Genomic DNA, 24,685 nt, shown 5'->3' on the forward strand with positions numbered 1-24,685 from the left:
ACCTTTAAAAACTAACTGGCCTGTAATTACCCAGTTTAGCATGGTCTCTTTGAAAATGGGTATTACAAGTCACTCTCCAGCACACAATCATTTAAAATAGAACCCGGAAATATAATTTCTAGTGCTTCCGCTGTTACTTCCCTCATTTACTTGAAGATCTTCGTATATATCCTGTTAAGGTCCCAGCACTTTGACCACCTTTAACTTCAATATCTTCCTTTTATTTATTATAACATCTCATCTCATTTTTAGCCAAGTCAGGATTCATCTCCTCCACAATATCCTTCTCTTTTGTAAACACAGAAGCAACATACTTGAGACTTGAGTTTATCCTCTCACTCACTCTTCTCTCAGGGGTCCCACCTCACATTTAGTAGTTCCCATTTTTACTATATTTGCAGAAAACTTTAGTTTTTTAAAAACATTGGCGATTCTGCCCTCATTCACCCTCGTCACTTTCCTTATCCTTCTCAACTGCTTTGCCTCATTTGCAGAGTAGCTTCCCTCCACTTGAGCATAAAATTACTCCAGCTCCCAATTTACATCACATGCCTCAAGTTATTCAGCTATTTTGTGCAACCTTCGTCACCCCAGCCCCACAGCAAAGATACTTGCAGCGTTTAAATCCCACCAACATACCCTTTTCTCAAACAAAGCAAATCCTGCATCAGCGGCTGCAGACTCTCTCCGCTCCTCTTCTTTAGATGCAATCATCTGCAAGGTGCTTTTGACATTATCTTTCTGTTTATTCAGACTCTTAGCCCATCGCTCCATGTCTTTGGCAATCTACATGTAAAAGGAAAAAAGATTGTTCACAGATGTGCCGCCTTTAGTTTCCATGTACCCATCAAATACACAGGGTGGTACAGTCACTGCCCAAGGGGCAGGTTTTTAATGTTGGACTAGCATGCACATAATTGCTCAACATAAGTTTAACACGAAGCAGAGGACAAGGACTTCGCCACAAGGAGAGCAAGCGTCATTCTGGTGGTGGACTTCCAATAGGCCACAGTAACATTTCCACTGGCTTGAGAGCAATTCACCTACATGTCTCACCTGCAATGCTGCATAATCGGGGGGGGGGGGGGGAAAACCCCAAACCATTGGTGTTGCTAACCGCATCACGAAATTCTCACCTGTTGTGCTGTCCTGCTCTTTGGTTTTTCCTTCTTCTCTTTCCCCTCTTTGTTTTTTGCCCCAGCAGCTCCTTTAATGTTTGGCTGTGCAGTTTGATCTGGGGCAGGCAAATAAGTCTGTTTCTCTCCGTCCCAATACATATACTGCTGAGTCTGTGCATTGTAATAGTACTGGAACAAAAATATTTTAGAAAAATGTATTACTGTCGTACAACTTGTATTTGTATATAAACGCCTTTAATGTAGTAAAACGTCCCAATGCACTTCACATATAAATGAATGGCCTTAGCTGTTTTATATTGCTCACTAACACCAGACATGTGACCAAGGTCTATAACTCAAGTATACATGGAGATAATCAGTTAGGAGTTGGTAGCGTCACTTGACATGGATTTTATACGAGGAAAAAAAGTTATGGAGCAGCTGAATGACTCCACTGATCAGTTCATTCTTAGCTGTCTTGGCCTTCAGTCTCAGTTTTGTTCCAATGTATCCATCAGATGTATATCAGAGTGGTGCATGGTTTTTCATCACCGACCAAGGTTTTGACAATGTAATTTATTTTAAGTTGAAGATGACATCCCCCTTTAATGCATGTTTCTCTCCACACAATGTAACATCCATGTGAAAGAGCAAGAGCTAGCTACTTTGGAGGCCTCAGGTCAATTCTGCTCAGAAAACAGCACTAGAATGTACTGGTCCAGGGCACAGCAACAGTTCTCGGATTCTTTCTTCCTGGAGATCAGACATGCTGCTGTGCACTTTGAAAGAAAAAGTTTTATCTTTATACCTGTGTAGGCGATAGCATAACATCTGAACGTTAATCCCGGACTCAAATTGTTTATAAATTCAGCTATTGAACCTATTGTTCCAAAGTTCAAAATACCGAATCCATATTTTAAGTTTAGATTCCAAAATGTTCCATTTGCTGCCGAGAGTTATTTACCTAGCAGTAAGCGCTGCTTAAAATAATTTCAAAAGTTGACGTACTCACGTCTATGACATAACCATGGCAATCTTTGCACTTTAGGCATCAATGGTTTAAAAAGGACCTTAAACTCAACCAGCTGTCTTCTATTTTTATGCCATCTGAGAAATGCATCATGGGACCAAAGAAAAAACACAAATGTCTGAAGATGGCTTAGGGGGAAAAGTTAAAATAGGTTACGTTAAAAGTTTTTTAAAAAACCAGAAGGGAGTGGAGGAAAAAAAGGCCAGCAGCAGGTGTTTTAGTTGTCTGGGATTAACTGGCATTGCTGACGGTAAGTAGGTTTAACTTCATCTTAACAGAACAGTCAATTTAATAGAAGCAAGACAAAGATTTTTTAAATATCTCAACATTCAGAAGCCTGTCATTGGTAATTTAGTTTAACACACTAAGCACCGAATGGTCTTTGTGGTGCTCAACAGACACATCCAATCATCAGAAGTTGTCTAAATGCTAATTACAATGAATCAGGACAGAACCGTTCTTGCACTGTATGCTGCTTTGCTAAATCTGTGTGTGTACCTGGGAATTTGGGTCATAGTAGAATCCAGTCTGTGCGTCATAGTAAAATCCAGACGACTCATCATATTGGTAAGTGGACACATCTGGTACAGCTGGAACAGGAAAAAAGTGACTTCTCAGTAGCAGCTAAATAAAGAGTACTTAAATAAACCCAAAGTACTGAGTAAAAGGCACCAATGTGGGAAAAGTACTCACGGTAGCTTGAATCCTTAGAGTCTGAAGAACCATGAGGTGGGGTGGTATCTGTATGCTGGGACTGGCCAGCTTGCAGTGCCTGCAAAAAAAGTTATCTTGTTTTAAAAGCATTCAGAAGAAAATTATAGCATTACTATTAACACTGTCCACAATGTGAACGGCGAGTACGTCAGCCAACTTCCCAGAGTCTCATCCACGCCCTCATGCATAAATAAGTGTGGCATCAAGGAGCCCCAGTAAAACTGAAGTCAATGGGAATCGGGGGGAAAAACTCTCCACTGGCTGGAGTCATACCTAGCACAAAGGAAGATGGTTGTGGTGATTGAAGGTCAATCACAGCCCCAGGACATCACTGCAGGAGTTTCTCAGGGCAGTGTCCTAGGCCCAACCATCTTCAGCTGCTTCATCAGTGACCTTCCCTCCAACATAAGGTCAGAAATGGGGATGTTCGCTGATGACTGCACAGTGTTCAGTGCCATTCGCAACTCCTCAGATAATGAAGCAGTCTGTGTCCGCATGCAGCAAGACCTGGATGACATTCAGGCTTCGGCTGATAAGTGGCAGGTAGCATTCGCGCCACATCAAGTGCCAGGCAATGACTATCTCCAACAAGCGAGAGTATAACCACAGCCCCATGACATTCATTACCATTGCCAAAACCCCATCAACATCCTGAGGCTCACCACTGACCAGGAACTTAACTGGACCAGCCAGATAAATACTGTGGCAACAAGAGCAGGTCAGAGGCTAGGTATTCTGCAGCGAGTGTCTCACCTCCTGACTCCCCAAAGCCTTTCCACCATCTACAAGGCACAAGTCAGGAGTGTGATGGAATACTCTCCGCTTGCCTGGATGAGTGCAGCTCCAACAACACTCAAGAAGCTCGACATCATCCAGGACAAAGCACCCCACTTGACTGGCACCCCATCCACCACCTTAAACATTCACTCCCTCCACCACCGGCATACCGTGGCTGCAGTGTGTACCATCTACAAGATGCACTGCAGCAACTTGCCAAGACTGCTTCGGCAGCACCTCTCAAACCAGCAACCTCTTCCACCTAGAAGGACAAGGGCAGCAAGCGCATAGGAGCACCACCACATCCAAGTTCCCCTCCATCCTGACTTGAAAGTAAATCGGCGTGCCTTCATCGTCGCTGGGTCAAGTCCTGGAACTCCCTCCCTAACAGCACTGTGGGAGTACCCTCACCACACGGACTGCAGCGGTTCAAGAAGGCGACTCACTACCACCTTCTCAAGGGCAACTAGGGATGGGCAATAAATGCTGGCCTTGCCAGTGATGCCACATCCCATGAATGAATAAAATTCTATGGCAGATCAGCGTACCGAAGTCCAGTGTCACATCGAGTATGTTAAAACTCAAAGTCCATTAACAGCAGAAAAGCTACACTCAGTTTGATCTCTCATGCACACATGTACCAATTCTGTAGGAGAAACAACTTATGTGCAGCAATGCCTGATGAAATATACTGCAGATGATACACGGAGTACAGAGTATACGTATGTCAAACTGGAAGGTGTAGACCAAATTACCTACATAATACAGCAGTTATTGGTCCACAGTTTAAAGAAATGCAACAACTAATTAAAGATAACATTGTTAGTGATTGTGTTCTAATGTCCCAGTCAGGAGTGGTAAAATGTGGGTTACTGCCAAGCCATGAGGTAGAGGCAAGGAGCAGTAGATTGTCAATTCTTTTCTCTCGAGGTACTTATCCAACTAGCTCTTCAGTTTGATTATACAATCAGTCCCCACTGCCTCTGCTGGCGGCTCATTCCATACATTTTCCAGCCTCTGCCATGAATCAGTTACTATGAATTAGAGTTTGTTTTTAAAAGTATCAATGCTATTGGCTTGGTGCGAGTCAGAAGATGGAATTCAGAGCTACAGAATGGGACAAGCTTGTTGGGCCGAACACATTGTTTTCTTGTTCTTGGATTTGGCCGGCATGTTCAGTTTGGACATTTAACAGAACGGGCTGCTGCTATATTAAGTCTGTCTTACTCAAGATTTTTTGTTTTGTTCTGCAGGATTGAGAGAAAACAATTATTTAAGATATTTAGGGCAGCACGGTGGCATAGTGGTTAGCACTGTTGCCTCACAGCGCCAAGGACCCGGGTTCAAATCCGGCCTCGGGTGACTGTCTGTGTGGAGTTTGCACATTCTCCCCGCGTTTGCGTGGGTTTCCTCCGGTTTCCTCCCACAGTCCAAAGATGTGCGGGTTAGGTTGATTGGCCATGATAAAAATTGACCCTTAGTGTTAGGGGGGATTAAATACGTGGGGTTACGGGGATAGGGCTTGGGTGGGATGGCTGTCGGTGTAGGGACCGGGTGTTAGGGTTTGGATGATCAGCCATGATCTCGTTGAATGGCGGAGCAGGCTCGAAGGGCCTACTCCTGCTCCTATCTTTCTATGATTCACGGAGAGTGAACCGAAGAGTATTTTTCTATTACCTGATGTATAGTAACTTCAAAAACCCATAAAACGTGAGAATACAGAAAGGTCCCAACATACCTCGGATTGATTCTGTGACCGGTAGGACTGACCCTCCTGGGAAATTGTTGCAGATTTAGTAACTGTAGGAGGAGCTGTCAAGAAGAAAAAGTGAACTTAGAAACATATTGAGGGAGGGGGTGATAAGTTGCACAAGTGTATCAACATAATTATATAGGTCAAAAACTCATGTTATCATTAGCATATTGAGTCAGAAAAGCTCGTCAACATCACACGTGACCCAATATGGTTTAGTGATGCGAGTACCTGATTATCCAGGCCTCTTCCCCAACCATTTCAGGATAAGTCAGTTTCATTCTAATGGAGGTAAAATTTACCCATATGCTTAGTGAGCGGCAAACAGCTTTGTAACTTAATCGCTCTGTCCATGAGCACAGTCTCCGTTAGTGAGAAACAAAACTCTCCATAATGGGAGAGGGAGCTCAATAATGAAACTGAAGGAGTGGTAGAGATGGAGATAATTAAAACAACGACACCAAGAAATACTGCATGGATACAGAAGGTGGGAGAAAAAGTGAACACACACTGAATGAAGAATAAATTGCGAGACGGTCTAACGAGAAAGAGGGCAAGAGGAATATAGCAAGATAAATAGTAAATGCGAAACAACATCCATTCCACTCTGCAACAACCCCAATTTCAATGGGTGGGGCAGCACATTGGAGTACCAATGTACTATCCACCAAGTGGTAAGAGTCAAGTTCCTACCCACACTTAACCAAACTGTTGCCCAATTTCAGTGTGGAGAAGCATTAAGTGGAGACCAGGCAATTTCTCAAAAGGAGGGAGGGAAATTGAGAGCAAGAGTTGCTCCATGCTGCTCCAGTACATATTCAAGGACAAATAAGTGGCAGGCAGCGACTAGTGGGGTACCGCAGGGATCGGTCCTTGGACCCCAGCTATTCACAATATATATTAATGATCTAGACAAGGGAACTAGATGTAATATCTCCAAACCAAATTTGCAGACGACACAAAGCTGGGTGGGCATGTGTGCTGTGAGGAGGATGCCGAGAAACTCCAGGATGATTTGGACAGGTTGGGTGATTGGGCAGAAGCATGGCAGATGCAATAGAACGTGGATAAATGTGAGGTTATCCACTTTGGTGTCAAAAACAGGAAGGCAGATTATCTGAATGGCAATAGATTGGGAGAGGGGGAAGTGCAACGAGACCTGAGTGTCCTTGTGCACCAGTCGCTGAAGGTAAGCATGCAGGTGCAGCAGGCGGTTAAGAAGGCAAATGGTATGTTGGCCTTCGTAGCGAGAGGGTTTGAGTACAGGAACAAGGATGTCTTGCTGCAGTTGTACAGGGCCTTGGTGAGACCACATCTGGAGTATTGTGTGCAGTTTTGGTCGCCTTATCTGAGGAAGGATGTTCTTGCCATGGAGGGAGTTCAGCGAAGATTCACCAGGCTGATACCTGGGATGGCAGGAATGACGTATGAGGAGAGATTGGGACGATTGGGCTTGTACTCGCTGGAGTTTAGAAGAATGAGAGGGGATCTCATTGAAACTTATAAAATTCTGACAGGACTGGACAGACTAGATGCAGGAAGGATGTTCCCGATGGTCGGGGAGTCCAGAACCAGGGGTCACAGTCTAAGGATAAGGGGTAAGCCATTTAGGACAGAAATGAGGAGGAATTTCTTCACCCAGAGTGTGGTGAACCTGTGGAATTCTCTACCACAGAATTCATTAAATATATTCAAGAAGGAGTTGGATATATTTCTTACGGCTAAAGGGATCAAGGGGTATGGGGAGAAAGCAGGGACCGGGTACTGAAATTGGATGATCAGCCATGATCGCATTGAATGGCGGAGCAGGCTCGAGGGGCCGAATGGCCTACTCCTGCTCCTATCTTCTATGTTTCTATAAAAGATATAAACAAACTGTCAGTCTGCGCAGACCACAGATAAGCAGAAAACTATTAAAAGATTCTACACAAAGGGAAAACAGAAGTCCCACCTGTGATTACTGCGGGTGCCTGGTAGGTCGTCATTCCTTGTTGAGTGGAATCCACAGAGCCACTTTGGTGCCCATAATCTTGTGAATAGGACATCTAAAGCAGATACAAAAGTAAAACCAGCATAGCTTTTGATTGGATTGAACATTACTGATCTCACCCATCACAGTGCAGCAACAACTTGCATTTATATAGCACCTTTCACAGAAAAACATCCAAGGCTAAAAAGAGTGACTGGCTGGGGTTCACTGAAACGCCAACTCTTGTGATACTTCCCAATTTGTCCCTTTCATGACAAACTAGGTTTACAAATGTCAAACCATTTACTTTTTATGTTGCATAAACATTTGGTTTAAGTTTCCAGAGACAATGATTATGTAGAACCAGGGAAATCTACACAAACAGCATGTACATTTTCACAGCAGTCATGCAATTGACCCAAACAATCGTTAGTTTTGATTGCGACAGCAGTCCTTAGTACCAGTGTAGTACACACCAGGAGAAAATGAAAATGATGGCTCCCTGAGGTTTTTGTCCATTGCATGTGAAGCATTTTGAGACACGAGACGTAAAATGCTGTATAAATACAGGTCTTTTAATGTTTTCACTTTCAAAAGGACACACTATCTTTCTAACCTTTTTGACAATAGATCGGTGTGTACCACTATCAAGGCCATACATCAATTTTACATTAGTCACAAAAAAGCCTATAGACACGTCAATGTTTCCTAGTTTCTTCTACATACTTGTTCATATTGATTGTAACCATCCTGTCCTGGCTGGAAGTAATTGTAGTCAATATTTCCATCTTCTGATCCTTGCTGCACCTGCAACAATTAATTAAAAATCTTTGGGTGAAAAATAAACAGCCAATAATCCCATTCACTATCCAGTCCCCTGCAGACACAAGATGAGGTGGATCAGGTTCAGCTGAAATAACCTTCCACAGATTGTGGTAAACCACTGTTTGTATTCCTGTTTGTCCTGTTTGTATTCCACTGTGTACATGCCTGGACATGCCTCGGCTGACTCCTCCCACAGGTCCTAGTATAAAGGTGACTGCTCCCCAGCCCTTGTATCCTGGACCGGTCGACCACTCGAGGCAGACCTCCATTCTGTTGTTAATAAAAGCCTTTAGTTACTCTTCTAACTCTCAGTCTTTTATGAGTAATTGATAGCGCATCAATTTTATTAACAACATTTTTATAATGGAGACGATCCTCACACCAGCATGCCTGGACTTAGATCATCGGGAGGCGGACTCATCCACCAAGTTTACTCACTGGCTTAAGTGTTTCGAAAAATTCCTGACCGCCTCCGAAGCAATCAAATCGGACGAGGACAAACTGGATGTCCTGACCTCCAAAGTGAACCACCGAGTGTACTCGGTCATCCAAGACGCGACCTCGTACGCGGATGCTATCAAGCTCCTCAAGGACCAGTACACGCGCCCAGTGAACGAAGTGTACGCCAGGCACCTCCTGGGGAGTCGTAAACAACAACCTGGGGAATCGACCGTGGAATACCTTCAGGCACTGTCTGTGCTTGGCCGGGCCTGTGGTTGTAAGGATGTAAAGGCCGCCGTGTACACAGAGGAACTTATCCGGGACGCTTTTGTAGCGGGCCACAGATCCAATTACACATGACAGCGACTGTTGGAGCAGAGTAACCTCGACCTCAACAAGGCCTCTGAACTCGCACTATCGTTGGATGCAGCCTACCAGGGCATGGATGCCTACTCCTCTGCACCGTGGACGCCGCGGGGAATGACAGCCTGGGACACGGTAGGACCGCCTCATAGCGCCGTGCCACCCCAGCCACACCCCAACAACGGCCCAACTACCGCAGCAGTGTCCCAAGGCCAGACAGCAGTGCCCCAAGGCCAGAAATGCTACTTCTGTGGCCAGGCAAAACACCCCAGAGCGCGCTGCCCGGCGAAAAACGCGATCTGCTCGGGCTGCGGGAAGAAGGGACACTACGCTAGCATCTGCAGGGCCAAAGCCACCCCGAACCCCAGCAGCGCCGCGTGTGGGCCATGCGGGCCGCCATTTTGGACCTCCCCGGCCGTGTGCGAATCACCGGTACAGCAGCCATTTTGGACGCCTCCAGCCACATGGGGATCATGGACGCCGCCATCTTGGACGACAGCCGGGACGCAGCAGGCCCCCGACACCGCCTCATCTGATACCCGCAGCGACACACCGACCCCTACGCTGGCATCCGTTACACTGGACCAAGCGAGACCGCACCAACTGGCCAGTTCCACAATGGACATTAAGGTAAATGGTCACGATACAATCTGCCTTTTTGACTCTGGGAGCACGGAGAGCTTCATCCACCCCGACACGGTGCGGCGTTGCTCTCTCCCAGTCCTGCCTGTGCAACAGCGGATTTCTATGGCCTCCGAGTCCCAGTCGGCGGACATCGGCGGCTACTGCGTGGTGACACTCATAGTAGACGGGACCGTGTACGATCATTTTAAACTTCTGGTCCTGCCTGACCTCTGCGCTGCCGTCCTGCTGGGGTTAGATTTTCAGTGCCACCTTAAAAGTGTTACGATGGCGTACGGTGGACCCCTACCCCCACTCACAGTCCGCAGCCAGCAGCTTCCAAATTGCCCGCCGCGCACCAGGTGCAACCTCTCCACACTCAGAGTCACCCCCCCACCACTGTTTGCTAACCTCACCCCCGACTGTAAGCCCATCGCCACAAAGAGCAGGCGATACAGTGCCGGGGACAGGGTTTTCATTAAAGCCGAAGTGGAGCGGCTCCTGAAAGAAGGGATTATTGAGGGCAGCACCAGCCCCTGGCGAGCCCAGGTTGTGGTCGTTAAGACCAGCGAGAAGCAGCGCCTGGTCATCGACTACAGCCAGACAATAAATCGCTACACCCTGCTGGACGCCTACCCACTCCCCCGTATAGCTGATATGGTCAACCAGATCGCGCAGTACCGCGTCTTCTCGACCATTGACCTGAAATCAGCGTACCACCAGCTCCCCATCCGCCCTGAGGACCGCCAGTACACTGCCTTTGAGGCAAACGGCCGCCTCTATCACTTCCTTAGGGTTCCCTTTGGCGTCACCAACGGGGTCTCCATCTTCCAAAGGGAGATGGACCGGATGGTAGATCAAAATGCGTTGCAGGCCACTTTCCCATATCTGGACAATGTGACCATCTGCGGCCGTGACTTGCAGGACCATGACGCAAACCTCGAAAAATTCCTCCGCACCGCCCAACTCCTAAACCTGACATATAACAAGGAGAAGTGCATATTCCGCACAAACCGCCTCGCCATCCTTGGCTGTGTTGTGGAACACGGAGTCATCGGCCCCGACCCCGACCGGATGCGTCCCCTTATGGAACTTCCACTGCCCCACTGCCTCAAGGCCCTGAAGAGGTGCCTAGGGTTTTTCTCCTATTACGCCCAGTGGGTCCCCTACTATGCGGACAAGGCCCGTCCGCTGATCAAGTCCACCTCTTTTCCCTTGACGGCAGAGGCCCGCTTAGCCTTCCACCGTATCAAGGAGGACATTGCCAAAGCCACCATGCACGCAGTGGACGAATCCATCCCCTTCCAGGTGGAAAGCGACGCGTCCGACTTTGCCCTGGCCGCTACCCTCAATCAGGCGGGGAGACCCGTGGCCTTCTTTTCACGAACCCTCCAAGGCCCGGAGACCAGACACTCCGCTGTTGAGAAGGAGGCCCAGGCGATTGTGGAGGCTGTGCGTCATTGGAGGCACTACCTGGCCGGAAAACGATTTACCCTGCTCACTGACCAGCGTTCAGTTGCTTTTATGTTTAACAACAAGCAGAGGGGCAAAATCAAAAATGACAAGATCTTGAGGTGGAGAATCGAACTTTCCACCTACAACTACGAGATCTTGTACCGGCCAGGGAAGCTAAATGAACCCCTGGATGCGCTATCGCGTGGCACCTGCGCCAGCGCGCAGATCGATAGACTACGGGTCCTCCACAATGACCTCTGCCACCCGGGGGTCACCAGGTTCTTCCACCTCATCAAGGCCCGCAACCTGCCTTACTCTATTGAGGAGGTCAGGACCATGACCAGGAACTGCCAAGTCTGCGCTGAGTGCAAACCACACTTTTATAGACCAGACAGGGCCCACCTGATAAAAGCCACTCGCCCCTTCGAGCGCCTGAGCGTTGATTTTAAAGGGCCTCTCCCCTCCTCCGACCGCAATGTGTACTTCCTCAATATTATTGATGAGTACTCCCGTTTCCCGTTCGCCTTCCCCTGCCCGGACATGACCAGTGCCACGGTCATTAAATGTCTGAACAACCTCTTCGGCTTCCCCAGCTATATCCATAGCGACCGGGGCTCATCGTTTATGAGCGACGAACTCCGTCAGTACCTGCTAACTAGGGGTATTGCCACAAGCAGGACCACCAGTTACAACCCCCGGGGGAACGGACAGGTGGAAAGAGAAAATGCGACAGTTTGGAAGGCCGTCCTGCTAGCATTAAAGTCTAGGGGCCTTCCAACCTCCCGCTGGCAGGATGTGCTCCCCGATGCGCTCCACTCTATTCGGTCACTGCTCTGCACTGCCACTAACGCCACCCCTCATGAGAAAATGTTTGTCTTCCCAAGGAAGGCCACATCAGGGACTTCGCTACCGCCATGGCTGACGTCCCCAGGGCCGGTCCTACTGAGAAGACACGTGAGGACCCATAAAACGGACCCCCTGGTCGAGAGGGTCGACCTCCTCCACGCCAACCCCCAGTATGCTTACATCGCATACCCGGACGGGCGGGAGGACACAGTCTCCATAAGAGACCTTGCACCCTCGGGGACCACAGTAACCCACTACCCACTACCACCCCCCCCCACGATCCGATATCCAGCCCCAGCAGACGGCAGGCCTGGGCCCCGCGACCCGCTCGACATCTACGAGGACGACACGCCTGTGCCACAGCCTACGCTGGACTCGACGCCGGAAGCTTCACTACCCCTGCCGTCGCCACGCCGATCACAGCAGCAGACAAGACCTCCGGAGAGACTCCAATACACTAACTTTTAATACACTTCACCCCGCCGGACTCAATTTTAAACAAGGGGTGAATGTGGTAAACCACTGTTTGTATTCCTGTTTGTATTCCACTGTGTACATGCCTGGACATGCCTCGGCTGACTCCTCCCACAGGCCCTAGTATAAAGGTGACTGCTCCCCAGCCCTTGTATCCTGGACCGGTCGACCACTCGAGGCAGACCTCCATTCTGTTGTTAATAAAAGCCTTTAGTTACTCTTCTAACTCTCAGTCTTTTATGAGTAATTGATAGCGCATCACAGATGAATAGCCTGATGGCACCCAGTGGCGAAGCTCACACCTGGAGAACCAGGTGGCCAAGACAGCGGAAAGGCACTGTGCCCTTGGAACCGAAACCCTAGTTAGGGTCAGAAGTTGCAGGAGGAGAACTGCAGATAAAACTGTAAACATTAAGTTAGGCAAATTCCAGCCACATAACACAAGACATAAATATGAATTATAAGCAGACCAAGGGCACACTAAGTGAGCTAGTGTAGATCACACTAAATGAGCTGCTGTCATCACATTAAATTACTAAATAAAGCAGTGTAGTTTGCACATCATGTAGTAAAACCATTATAAGGAGTTGTTACCTGGCTTGACGACCACTGGGCTGCAGCTATAGCTGTGATCGCAACAGTTGATGAACTGATCTTATTACCATCAGAAAGGATATGGTCCCTAAGATAAAAAGATTGATTAAGGCATCAGAATGAGTGCAGGAGCAGTTAGTTTATGCTCAACTTAGAAAGATGGAAAAGCCTGTGCAACAAGGCCTACAGCTAATCTTTCAGGGTGCAACAGTGGCGCTTGTGCCCTTTTACATTCGAAAACTCCCATTACCCTGGAAACTTGTAGCTCTCAGGACTCCGTCAAAAATCTCCCTTCAGTGACTGTTGCACGAATCAAAAAATGGACACCATCATCACCAGGGAGGAAGTAACAGTCAATACCTGCAAGGGGGCGTTCAATCAAAACAAGGAAGCACAGCACAGCGGAGCACCACGTGGTATCACGAAGTGGTGATGTGATATCTCCCCCCCAGCCAGCTGAGTTCCCCACCGTAGCCACATTGTTCCAGGCTGGTGCCAACTAGTTTATCCAGAAGAAACCTTTCACTCGTTATGTACAGTGCACATGGAGAGAGTCACTCTTCAATCATCATAGGTTATAAAACAATATGGGAAAGGGGAAAACAAAATTAGAGAGCTGTCCTTGTGCCACTGATGCATCGCCAGTCAGTTCAAAGTGGCATTGGAGGAAGGGCTTGGAGTAGCTCACCACATACCCAGCCAGTCAGTTCAAAGTGGCATTGGAGGAAGGGCTTGGAGTAGCTCACCACATACCTAGCCAGTCAGTTCAAAGTGGCATTGGAGGAAGGGCTTGGAGTAGCTCACCACATACTCAATCAGCTGAGGAATGATGCATGCTTGGATTGCACAAGTTAATTTTTTAAAAATTATTTGTATTATTGTGCAAGATTATTTTTTAAAGCCTAGAGGCTATCTCGATCACAATAGTGCAGCCATACTTAAAATGTGTTCACATTTGGAGACAACCTACTTCTTTAAAGATTTGGCAAAATCAACATTAATAGTCCGACCATCAATGTTTAATGGAGGCTGTAGCGCAAGCAGTATCTGAATAAGATGGGAAGCTTCCTGTAAAGGAAAAAAATTACAATTTTTAAGAGTGCATTCTGAAGCAGCCTTTTAAAATATTTCCTGGCTCAGTACTGGAGAGTGTACAGCTTCTGAAACACAACTTACAAGAACTGAACGAATGACACACATCTGATACACCTGGCGGGTTCTATCACTATACGTCCATTGGACACAGTGGAACTAGTTAACCAACCAAATATTCTACAGCAGCCTTTCAATTCATGGTGGTAGTACACTCAATGGCTCTTGCTAATGCGGAGCAAGGCACCAATGAATAGGTAGATAGATAAAGTGTTGCATTTTGCATGTGATCAAAAGGAACTATCAAAAAACTTACTGCAATTTCAGAGTACCTGCTCTACAAACTTATTCCCAAATCCTCTGAGGCCACTTACCCTCCCAAACTCCTCCACCCCACTAGTAACAGCATAACCGTTCACTGGGAGCAACGCCATATTTATTGGTCAAAGTTAAAAGTGAGTTATATCGTCTTGATCTCCTCAGTTCTTGCTAGTTTTAAATATATATATATTATAAAACATTCATAAAGCTGGTTACAATGCTTTCTTAGAGCATTAATTGCTGCAATATCTCAGCCAAAATTACCCTGTGGAAACATGATCACATTATGCTATTAGTCATTACATAAAAGGGAAAACAAAACTTACAAAAGACGAATCCAGCTGAACAAAGGCGAACCCCCTGTTTAATTGGGTCTGTTTGTCCTTGATCAACCTGACATTTGCAGTGGACAGCACAGCATATGGAGCCAATGCACTCAGGATAGATTCCATTGGCGTATGTGGGCCTATGTTTCTTAAAATAATGGCTGTTGACAATTAAAACGATTTTAATTAGAATACAATGGCAGCTTTTAAATGCAAGGTCAAGTGAATATGGTTTCATTGTTGCTCCATACCGATAATTTAAGTTTAAAGTTGATCATCTACAGAATATTGGTGAAGAAATAAAACTAGAGTAGGGCGCTAGGCAGAAAAAGAAACAGGGCGGCAGCCAGTTAGCACGGGCTCAGAGCCCAAAACTTCCCATATTTGACACGGACATTCCAAGGGACTCAGAAATGGCTTGTGGAGAAATGGAAATGTCACACTAGTGCAGCAGTGGATATTCTGCTGAGATTGAAGTGAGGTTACATGGCTACTACAGTGCAGCAGCAACTCTACTCTGTGCAACACCCAACTGGGAGTGCTCGATGCAGGCAACAGGTGCCCAAAGTGGAAAACATTACATACTATCAATACACCTCAGCTTGAGCAACCAAAACTAAAAGATGGGCACAGTTCTCATTTTAAAATGAAAGTGATTGTTGTCCCACACATTTCCTCCCGCCAGCCCCCCCCCCACCCCCAACCCCTCCCGTTCTAAATAGTCAACTGTACAAGTTTTTTTTCTGGTTTTCTCTCAGTCATAACTTACATTTGATTCCAACTGCTGCCCACAGTTCACACATAATTTGCAATGTTGAGATGCACTCAGTGCCTAGCAGAACATTTATATCTTGGTTTCAACAGCAACAACCTGCATTTATGTAGCACCTTCATTGTAGAAAAATGTCCCAAAAGGTCATTTAACAGAAACAGGAGCTTCATTCACAGGTCTAAGTGACTTTCATGTTTCTGACAAGCGTCTATTTTAAATTTCGTAAGAGAAATTGGCAATCAAACTTAAAAAACGAATTTCTGAGCTGTGGATGAACCCAACGCTACATGGAACACTGAACCCTGAAGACTTGAGTTTGAAATCTAGTACATTTTAACATGCGCACTCGAGGGGACAATTTGTCACTCATATCTGGTTGAGCGCATATATGGAAAAACGACACGGATTTAAAACCCTTTCCCACTCGACCAAACCAAGATTGGCTCAGGTGCCAATCGGATCAAGCAGGCACATTAGATACACCTTGGAGAGAAACAAAGGTCAAAAATGGCCAAAAAAACCTACTACAAGGTACCAAAGAAATCGAAGTGCTTTCAGAACTCAGAAGAACTTACTGTCGTTTGCATAGTCGGACATAAAAGGTTCACCTTGCACACGAACTTGCTCTTCTTCAGTTTCTGGAAGAAATTGAGAAATAAAACTCATCACAGAAATCGTGAAAAAAATCTGAGGGCGGGGGGGGGGAGGAGGAAGAGAGCTAGAACCAATGGCAGGTGCTAACTCTTGAGGATTGAGGTACCCTTTCATGCCAAAAACAAAGTTAAAATGTGTTTGTTTGTGGAAATTATTAAACTGTGAATGATCTGCAATTCCAAACATTTTAACTGAAAAGATATTGAATACTCACAAGTTTCTGTGGATGGCCCGAGAATCTTGCAGCATTCATCAATTTGAGAAAACTAGGTTATCATTTGTTCCCTCCATTTTCCCTGACCCAAGATTATGGCCCGGACATCTAATCCCCAGCAATCAGCATCACTTCACAGCCAGAGTCATAACGGCACAGGAGGCCATTCGGCCCATCGAGTCCGCACCGGCTCTCTGCAGAGCAATCCAGTCAGTCCCATTCCCCCGCTCTATCCCCGTAGCCTTCCAAGTTTATTTCCCTCAAGTGCCTATCCAGTCTCCCCTTGAGAACATTGAGTGTCTCCGCTTCCACCACTTCCGTCAGCAGTGAATTCCAGGTCCTCACCACGTAAAAGTGTTTTTCCTCACGTCCCCCTTGTATCTCTTGCCTAAAACCTTAACTCTGTGTCCCCTAGTCTTTGTACCATCAACTAGTGGAAACAGCCGTTCCCCATCTAGCCTATCCAAAACCGTCATAATCTTGTACACCTCTATTAAATCATCCCTCAACCACCTTTGCTCTGATGAAAACAAATCCAGCTTCTCCAACCTGTCCTTGTAGCTAAGATCCCCCATCCCCAGAACCATTCTGGTAAATCTCCTCTGCACCCTCTCAAGGGCCTTCACATCCTTCCTAAAGTGTGGTGACCAGAACTGGATGCAACATTCCAGTTGTGGCCTAACCAGCACTTTATAAAGGTTCAGCATAACTTCTCTACTTTTGTACTCAATACCTCTATTTAATGAAGTCTAAGATCCCATATGCTTTGTTAACCACTCTCTCAATATGTCCCGCCACCTTCAGGGACCTATGCACATTAACTCCCAGGTCCCTCTGTCCCTGCACACTCTTTAAAACTGCGCCATTAAGTGTATACTGCCTCTCCCTGTTCCTTATGCCAAAATGAATCACCTCACACTTCTCTGTATTAAATTCCATCTGCCACTTGCCTGCCCATTCTGCTAGCCTTTGTCTTGTTGCAGTCGATTGATATCATCCTCACTGTTTGCCACACCCCCCCAAGTTTGGTGTCATCAGCAAATTTAGAAATTCTACTCTGTATTCCAATATCCAGGTCATTTATATAACAAAAAAATATCTAGAGAGAGGTATGCGAATGAGTGATCACAACTCTGATTTTCCCACCGAGAGTTTCTCTATAGCCGAGATGGGAACTGCAATGAAAAAGCAGACACAACCCTTCAGCCTACTACCATGTGACACAGCAAGCAGCTGAGCTATACGACTGTCTCCCCGTACACCAGTGTAGAAAACCCTCCACACTACTTACCAGGCTTCTGAGCATCACATTTAAAGCATCTCTCTCGTCGCTTGAAGTTGGTTACTCCACACTACAAAAAAAAGGGAAAGGCTTATAGCACTGGAATATATGACAAAAAATATTCTTATTACCTCACCACAGAAAAGATAGCTTGCAAACAAAATCATTTCTAAAAGTAGAACGCTTTAAGAGAATGGCATCTAGATTCCAAATTTGTGAAATACAAATATACAACTTAAAATCGTAGTGTCAGAGGGTGGATTAACTTAATAGGTTAAAACATGGCCTGTTTAAATCTGTGATCTGGATTTGAATCCAGCTCAAAACAAGTTTAAAGTCTCTTTCTGCTGCCTGCAAGTGACAGGAATGTGAGCAGTCTCAACTCAGATTCTAGTGGGCAGAGATTGTAAAATCATTCAAGGGACAGCCTGAAAATGTTACAATGATGTAAAAGAATATTCTTTAAGTTGGGGGTTAATACATATTGCCAAGGCACTGTATGTGGTGCAAGACCACTGTATCCAACCCAGGATTGAGTGTTCAATCCAGGTGCTGGGTTCAAAATGTGGAAAATGCTACATTCCTGACGTCAATATCCCTCAACCCCACAAGCACAAGATTCACCAAAATAGAATTATTAGTGCCGCTCAGTTGCAGTCAACTTTTGAGTTCTAAACAAAAACATTTCTGTCTTCCCCCAATCATAGCATAGATGATCTCTTGTAACTCTGCCTAATTAAAACACTGGTCCTCTGAGCAACTTAGCTCAATGCCACACCTCACACCAACCTGCCCACAGGGAAATCATAGCAAGGTATAAACATGTAGCCAAGGTTAATCGCTGTAATGCTCCTTACTGTGGGTTTTCACCACAGTGACTTTCCAATCTTGATGAAGCACATTCCAAATCCAAGAAAGGGACTAATCTTGTGCACACACCGGTGGGCTGTTCAGAAATGACAAAAGCTAAGGGATAAGTTTGCAATTAGGAACAGGAGTAGGCCATTCAGCCCCTTGAGCTGTTCTACCATTCAATTAAGTCATGGTGGATCTGAAACCTCAACTCCATTTACTCGCCCTAGACACACCTCCCTCGATACCCTTACCTAACAAATCAGTCTCAGTCTTGAAAGCGCCAGTTATCCCAGCATCCACAGCCTTTTAGAGCAGATAACTCCAGATTTCTACTACCCTTTGTGTGAAAAAGTGCTTCCTGATTTCCCTCCTAAATGGAGGAGCGCAGATTTTAAGATTGTTCCCTCGTTCTTGATTCCCCCATCAAAGGAAATAGTTTCTCTATCCTATCGAATCCTTTTAACATTTTAAACACCTCGAGCTGATCACTCCTCAATCTTCCATACGCAAAGAAATACAAAATGGGAAGGCAGTCAAAAATGGGGTCCCCGTGGAAACTCAAACCTCAATCGAAGTCTGCTCCCAAAATATCCCCCCCCCCCCCAGTAAAATCTATTTTTGTTCCAAGTAAAATCTATTTTTCTCCACAGACCATACACCACCTGAAGCCCAAGGGTGACAGGAAAGAGAAACATAAGCAACCTGCCTCCTCCAATGACGCTCACTGCCACTAGTACGATAGCAAAATACTGCAGATGTTGGAAATCCGAAATAACAACAGAAAATGCTGGAAAAACTCAGCAGGTCAGGCAACATCCGTGGAGAGAAATTTGAGTTGACGTTTCGGGTTGGACCCTTCTTCAAAACTGGAAAGAAAAGAAACTAGATCGGAGGCAGGGCTGCGATCGGACAAAAGAATAAAAGAAACAAAAGAAGTAAAAGAGATTAGAAGCTAGACGAGATGGTAATAGGCTGGGATTAGGTGTAAAGTGTACTGGCAGGGCAAAAGATAGATGCCAGGTGTGAGAGAGAAACAAAAGGGAAGGGGGGGGGGGGGGGGGGGGGAAAAGGAGTGGAACAATTACAAGAGAAAATGAAATGGGGGCCGAGCTTATGATCTGCCACTAGAATGTGCTCAACAAATGCTTAGAAAAAGCTCCCGGGTAAGTTTCTCCAACTGTTTAGAGCCTTTGGGAACGATTTTGGTCCCCTAAGGCAGCAGTGCTGAAATCGAGTTCTGGAACCTGTGCCCCATTAATCTAAGGTACAGTGCACTAGTATCCAATGCACAACATCCTAACAGTTTTGAATGTTTGAGAAACTTGCCTCCAAAAATCAAACCTCATTACTGAGCCAGTACAATTTCCACACATTAACCCAGGAGGTAAACATTCAATGGCAAGCGTAAGAGATTGGCTGCAGTGAGAAGTTTATTTTCACTACTGTACCTTGTTGCAACTCCAGTCTTCAAAAGGCTTTGTGCTGTAATGCATCGAGACGGACTTTCCAAGAATTGTAAGGCAACGCTGCTGAAAACAAGAGGTTAAGTCAGGACCTGCACGATGTAGCACAGTAGATTCATTTTAAATTTGTCTACACAGATCACACCGGCTCCGAACAAGGGATGGAAACTACTCTCAAAAAATAAATTTAAAAAGTCTCCTGGATGCAAACGATTTCGTCACCTAGGTAATCAAATCATGATTTTACTTCAAAGATGAAAGTGGGTCTCGACTCTTGGAAGATGAGGGATACAGATGATGTCTTTTCTACCAAGATGCAAATCTAAGCAAGCCTGGTATAATTGATAAACAGCTGATTCTTCACTGCTATATGAAACATTACTTGCTGGCTTTTGCTTGCCTCCCATATTCTTCTCACTTATTCTGCAAGAATAACCTTAATCCTGAGGTTATTACCTCAGAAAATAACAGGAGGTCTGAGTTAACATAATCTCAATATTGGGCATGTCCAAGTACTGCACTGTTTTACAGCCCACCTTCCAGAGGGACGTTAAGTTTTTAAAAAATATATATAGTTTTACCACATGTAAAAATCAGGGATGTGAGCATTCCCACAAAAAACCTTCAGCTTCTCGTTTAAAAGACGGAACTGAGACGTTTCACTTGACAAAGATACTGTATCTGCAAATAAGTTGGCAATTACAGTCCATCTTTCAAGTCAAGTCACAAGTTACAATGTTTACAGCCTAATCCCAAGACATCAGCGCATGCGTAAAGCTCCATTTGAGTAGCAGCCAACAAGTCTTCAACACATCCACTCAACTGATCAGACGCCCTAGCTAATTGGATTTGTTCTTTAAGTAAGCTGAGGTTCGCGAAGACATCTTAGACAACCATTAACACAACCCATGTAGGTCATTTGTGCTGCCCACATGCTCAAGTGGAATTTGTAAATAAGTTTATAGTTTGAAGTATTTACATAGCACACTAGCAACATCTAGCAATAGCAAATCAGTATCTCCCCTTAAGCACAACAGCTGTCTTGAACGGACCAAAAGAATTACGATCATGGCACGGAGCTTTCTCCTCCCTCCCAATTTAGAAATCTGACAGAAACTAGAAGTCAGATCCCTGAAAATTAGATCAGCTAAGTCAGCACAGACTGCAAATTACTGCAATTTAAAATAGGACATTGCACCAGAGAGCCTGTGCATCACTGGAGTTCTTTTGCAGGTGGAAGAGGGAAAGACCCAAAAAGCAGGCACTCATGGTGTACATCAACAACTTTTGCACATGTAAAAGGCCCTCTCCGTAACAGTAAATGGTGCAATGTTGCATTACACGGGCATCCTTAAAATGTACTTGGGAAGGTGCCACATGACAGAGGCCATTAAAATGAGCACGTAACCACCATTAGTTTTTTTTTTACTGCAAGCAGTTATCGGGTTCATGGCCACAAAAGCAAATAAAATACAAACAAACACTCATAATAACTTGTGTTTGTTCCATAAATGTAATTGAGAAGTACTGGTGTTTGAGGGCAAGGGTAATATTTGGTCCCTCGGGATCTTTTCTGCAGCGTAAAACACTTGATCCTTCCCCCCTCCAATAAATCTAGGCTGTGATGAAGCAACCTGGTTGGCTTCCATCCATCTCGTTGCGTCCTGCAAGTGATTAAACTCCACGAAGGCGAAACCACGGCTTTGACCTAGAGACAGCATTCAGATATAGACGGGATTGTGTTAGTCAGCGTGTTTAAAGCAGCCATTCATTCTGTCGCCACGTGTTATGAACAAATGTCTATTTGTGTGGCATGATAAAGAGGCCTTATTGTCTTTTTTTTGCCATGGAAGGGAACAGAATAATTTAAACTAATTTTCAAAAATGCACTTAAAATTTTACACATTCTTTGTAGCATTTGTAACACAAGCATCAGTATCACCCTATCCTCTTCCAAGTTTACAGTAAAAGTAGCTGCAATGATTTATAGCGCCAAAAATGGACACTCCTAGAATCAGTTGTAACCTACCTGCATTAAAACATTTGAACCCTTCAAGTATTGTAGGTGGTTTCCAATACCTAGTTGTTCCCCAGTGTATTCTTGTAACACTGCTCCCACTCCATACCACTATTAAGGCTCTTAGTAACACACACTATTCCATGGTTGAAAGAAGCACCACTGGGAAATGTGCAACAGTAGCCAGGGACTTGGTTACAAATTTCCCATCCCTACAGGATGGTATCTAAGGTCCTAGCCCCAGGATGTCTCAACATCAGGAACTCCCCATGAGCGATGAGCCCATGTCATGCCAGAAAATTAATTGTACTTTATAAAATATGTGAAGTCACACAGATCTGGCATTAGGACTGTTAGACCATCTCATGTAACACCTTTGCATGAGGGCGGTCAGTAAGACACAAATAGAGGCAGAATCCTGTCATACTGTTTACTTTTAGCAGTCTGGGATTACACACTAGCCCGTTTTCAGTATCAGTGAAGGACCGTTGCATTCGTTCGACACAAAATCTCCCTAAAATGCTATCAGTGTCAATCCCAACTTAAAGAACTTTCTTTCACTGAACTGTCCCATAAACTTAATTAGAAAGGAAATACCAGTACAATTAATCTCTCACTTGTCACAATGCCTTGGCCTAGAAATTGAGTTTGCGCTGCGCCGGGGCTTAACGCCGGAAATTTAGCGCCGGTGCTAAGTCGCGCTGTGCGCGCCAAAAATTCAGTAGCGCCGCGCCCAAACGGCTGCCGGCGCTACTGAAGGCTGTTTGCGCCTGAAAACTGGCGCTACGCGCCGCATTGCGGCGCCCGATGCGGTGCGGCAGGCCTCCTCCTTCAGTTAAGGAGGAGCTGCCTGCACCCGCCCGCTGGCCGGTTAAATCGCCACAGAAATGAGCCCGGCACCTCGGGGAAGTGCCGGGCTCGCAGCCGAGAAGCATCTGTTCCGCGGGGGGTGGGGGGAGTCCGGGGAGGGAGGTGCGGGCAGGCGGCCGGCGGGAAAGCGGCCGGCCGCCGCTCCACCTTTATGCGCCGGCGCAAAGTCGTGTAAGACTCTGTTGCCAGAGTCTTAGTTGCGGCTGCCACGGGCGAGGCGGCCGCAACTGAATTTCGGCGCTGGGGCCCGTCACCACGGCAACCGGGACGCTGCGCACACCGATGACGTCATCGGTGCCGGCGCAGCGCTACCGGTGTAACGCCGATGTTGGGCCCTAGTCAATTTCAAAACCGGCTGCAAGTCCAGCGCAATGCCCTCTAGCGCCGCAAAATGGGCGCTAAGCCCACTCAATTTCTAGGCCTTTATGTTTTAAATAGTCTAGACTCAAGATATTTTATGTAATATTCTTCCTAAACCTTAACTGGATCATGAAAGCTCAGTCTGGTCACAGAAATGGGAAGGACTGTTCACAGTCCACCTTTCCTATTTATAAAATCACAACAACAATCCTGTTCCAGCTGCCTCCAGTTTTAGAATGCAACAAATAGCAAGGCAGAAGAAGACACTACTGCCCCATAAACTACTAAAAGAGATGGTTTGTTTCCAAACATTGATGAAGACAATCCTCACCACTCCCTAATGTAACAGCCACAGCTGTTATAGGACGAAAACCCTTGCCATGTGCAAGCGTTCATGTAAATGCAGTGCTTAAAGGGTCAATAATCTTCCCATGGTCCAAATGGCACAATCTCTGGGACCATCTCACTTTCAAGGTGAAGAGTCAGAAGGTTGCTCTCCCCATGACAGAATCCCATAAGCAAAAGCATTTCAGCAAGCACATCTCACCATAACTGCACGAAAGGAAGACTTAGTTGGCTTTTTAATATCCAAAAATGTGTAAAGGATAGTGGTTCTAAGCCTTTAAATAGCAGACCCCACAATCCAGACTCAAGGAAATTGGCTATTTCACTGACTAGAGCCACTATGGGACAATTTCAAGTATCAATGCAGTTATTTCTTTATGTGCCCAACTGAAGCCTTATGAACGTTCAGATTATTTCTGCTTGCATAAATATTTATAAACCCACGATACCCGCACAGAAGTTCATAACTGCTAATATTTTATCAGCAATCTCAAAGATAAATTCCAACTGAAAAAGGGACAAGGATACAATAAATTGCAGCTTTTTAATTTGTATATTTTGACCATAATTTTAATTTACTGATGTAACCAGAGACCTTTATTGAGATGACTTTGAAAAATTTAAGTATAATGGATGTAATTTATTACCTTCATTCCAGATGAGAAATGTTTAGTAATTTTTGTTGTTGAAAAAATCTGCTATTGCGAGCAGCCATTTAGAATGAGATATTTCTGGAATTCTGGTTTTCCCATGATTCCTGCTTGCTGAGCATTTAATGTGTATGCAACTCAAAAATACAATTATTACATTTAATTTCCCTCATATTAGAACACAAATAAAACAAATATTTTTAAAAATTGCAGACTCACACAGCAATGCCCGTTTTGAGCTGGTTTTAATATCCTGGTCAGGAATGGGGAAGGAGGCCACAGCAAACTAGCTGAAAACTGCCCAGCTGCATTGGGAGTTAAGATGAAAGCTGCTTCAGCTCGTATTCCCGTAGAAATGGAACTTTACGAAACTCTAACACCAGACCCAGGCAACTACGTCTTCACTTTTGAAAGGAAAACTCTAGGCTACAGTCACACTACATATAATATTTCCCTATATCTAGGTCCCATAAATAATTACATG

The 24,685-nt window shown here is 45.4% G+C and overlaps 1 protein-coding gene across 4 annotated transcripts in view; it reads right to left on the reverse strand.

Moving 5' to 3' along the window:
- The window catches only part of LOC147111259 (RNA-binding protein 5-like), a 51,474-nt gene that overhangs the window by 11,470 nt on the left and 15,319 nt on the right, over positions 1-24,685 (reverse strand). The window contains exons 6-19 of one of the 4 annotated variants that reach the window (XM_086001991.1): positions 21,594-21,667; positions 19,945-20,022; positions 17,651-17,711; positions 16,067-16,129; positions 14,720-14,880; positions 13,951-14,048; positions 12,981-13,068; positions 8,088-8,168; positions 7,344-7,437; positions 5,378-5,451; positions 2,842-2,920; positions 2,647-2,738; positions 1,137-1,307; positions 640-786 (exon numbers count right to left, since the gene is read on the reverse strand). In XM_086001991.1, coding sequence (XP_085858117.1) covers positions 640-786; positions 1,137-1,307; positions 2,647-2,738; positions 2,842-2,920; positions 5,378-5,451; positions 7,344-7,437; positions 8,088-8,168; positions 12,981-13,068; positions 13,951-14,048; positions 14,720-14,880; positions 16,067-16,129; positions 17,651-17,711; positions 19,945-20,022; positions 21,594-21,667 — 1,361 coding nt within the window. Of the gene's footprint in view, positions 1-639; positions 787-1,136; positions 1,308-2,646; positions 2,739-2,841; positions 2,921-5,377; positions 5,452-7,343; positions 7,438-8,087; positions 8,169-12,980; positions 13,069-13,950; positions 14,049-14,719; positions 14,881-16,066; positions 16,130-17,650; positions 17,712-19,944; positions 20,026-21,593; positions 21,668-24,685 lie in introns of all 4 variants that reach the window. The other 3 variants (XM_086001990.1, XM_086001993.1, XM_086001992.1) reach the window with 3 other exon arrangements.

Source organism: Somniosus microcephalus, chromosome 11 (genome assembly GCF_052327205.1).
Source record: "Somniosus microcephalus isolate GS21.2 chromosome 11, FLI_Smic_1.0, whole genome shotgun sequence".
Taxonomy (NCBI): domain Eukaryota; kingdom Metazoa; phylum Chordata; class Chondrichthyes; order Squaliformes; family Somniosidae; genus Somniosus; species Somniosus microcephalus.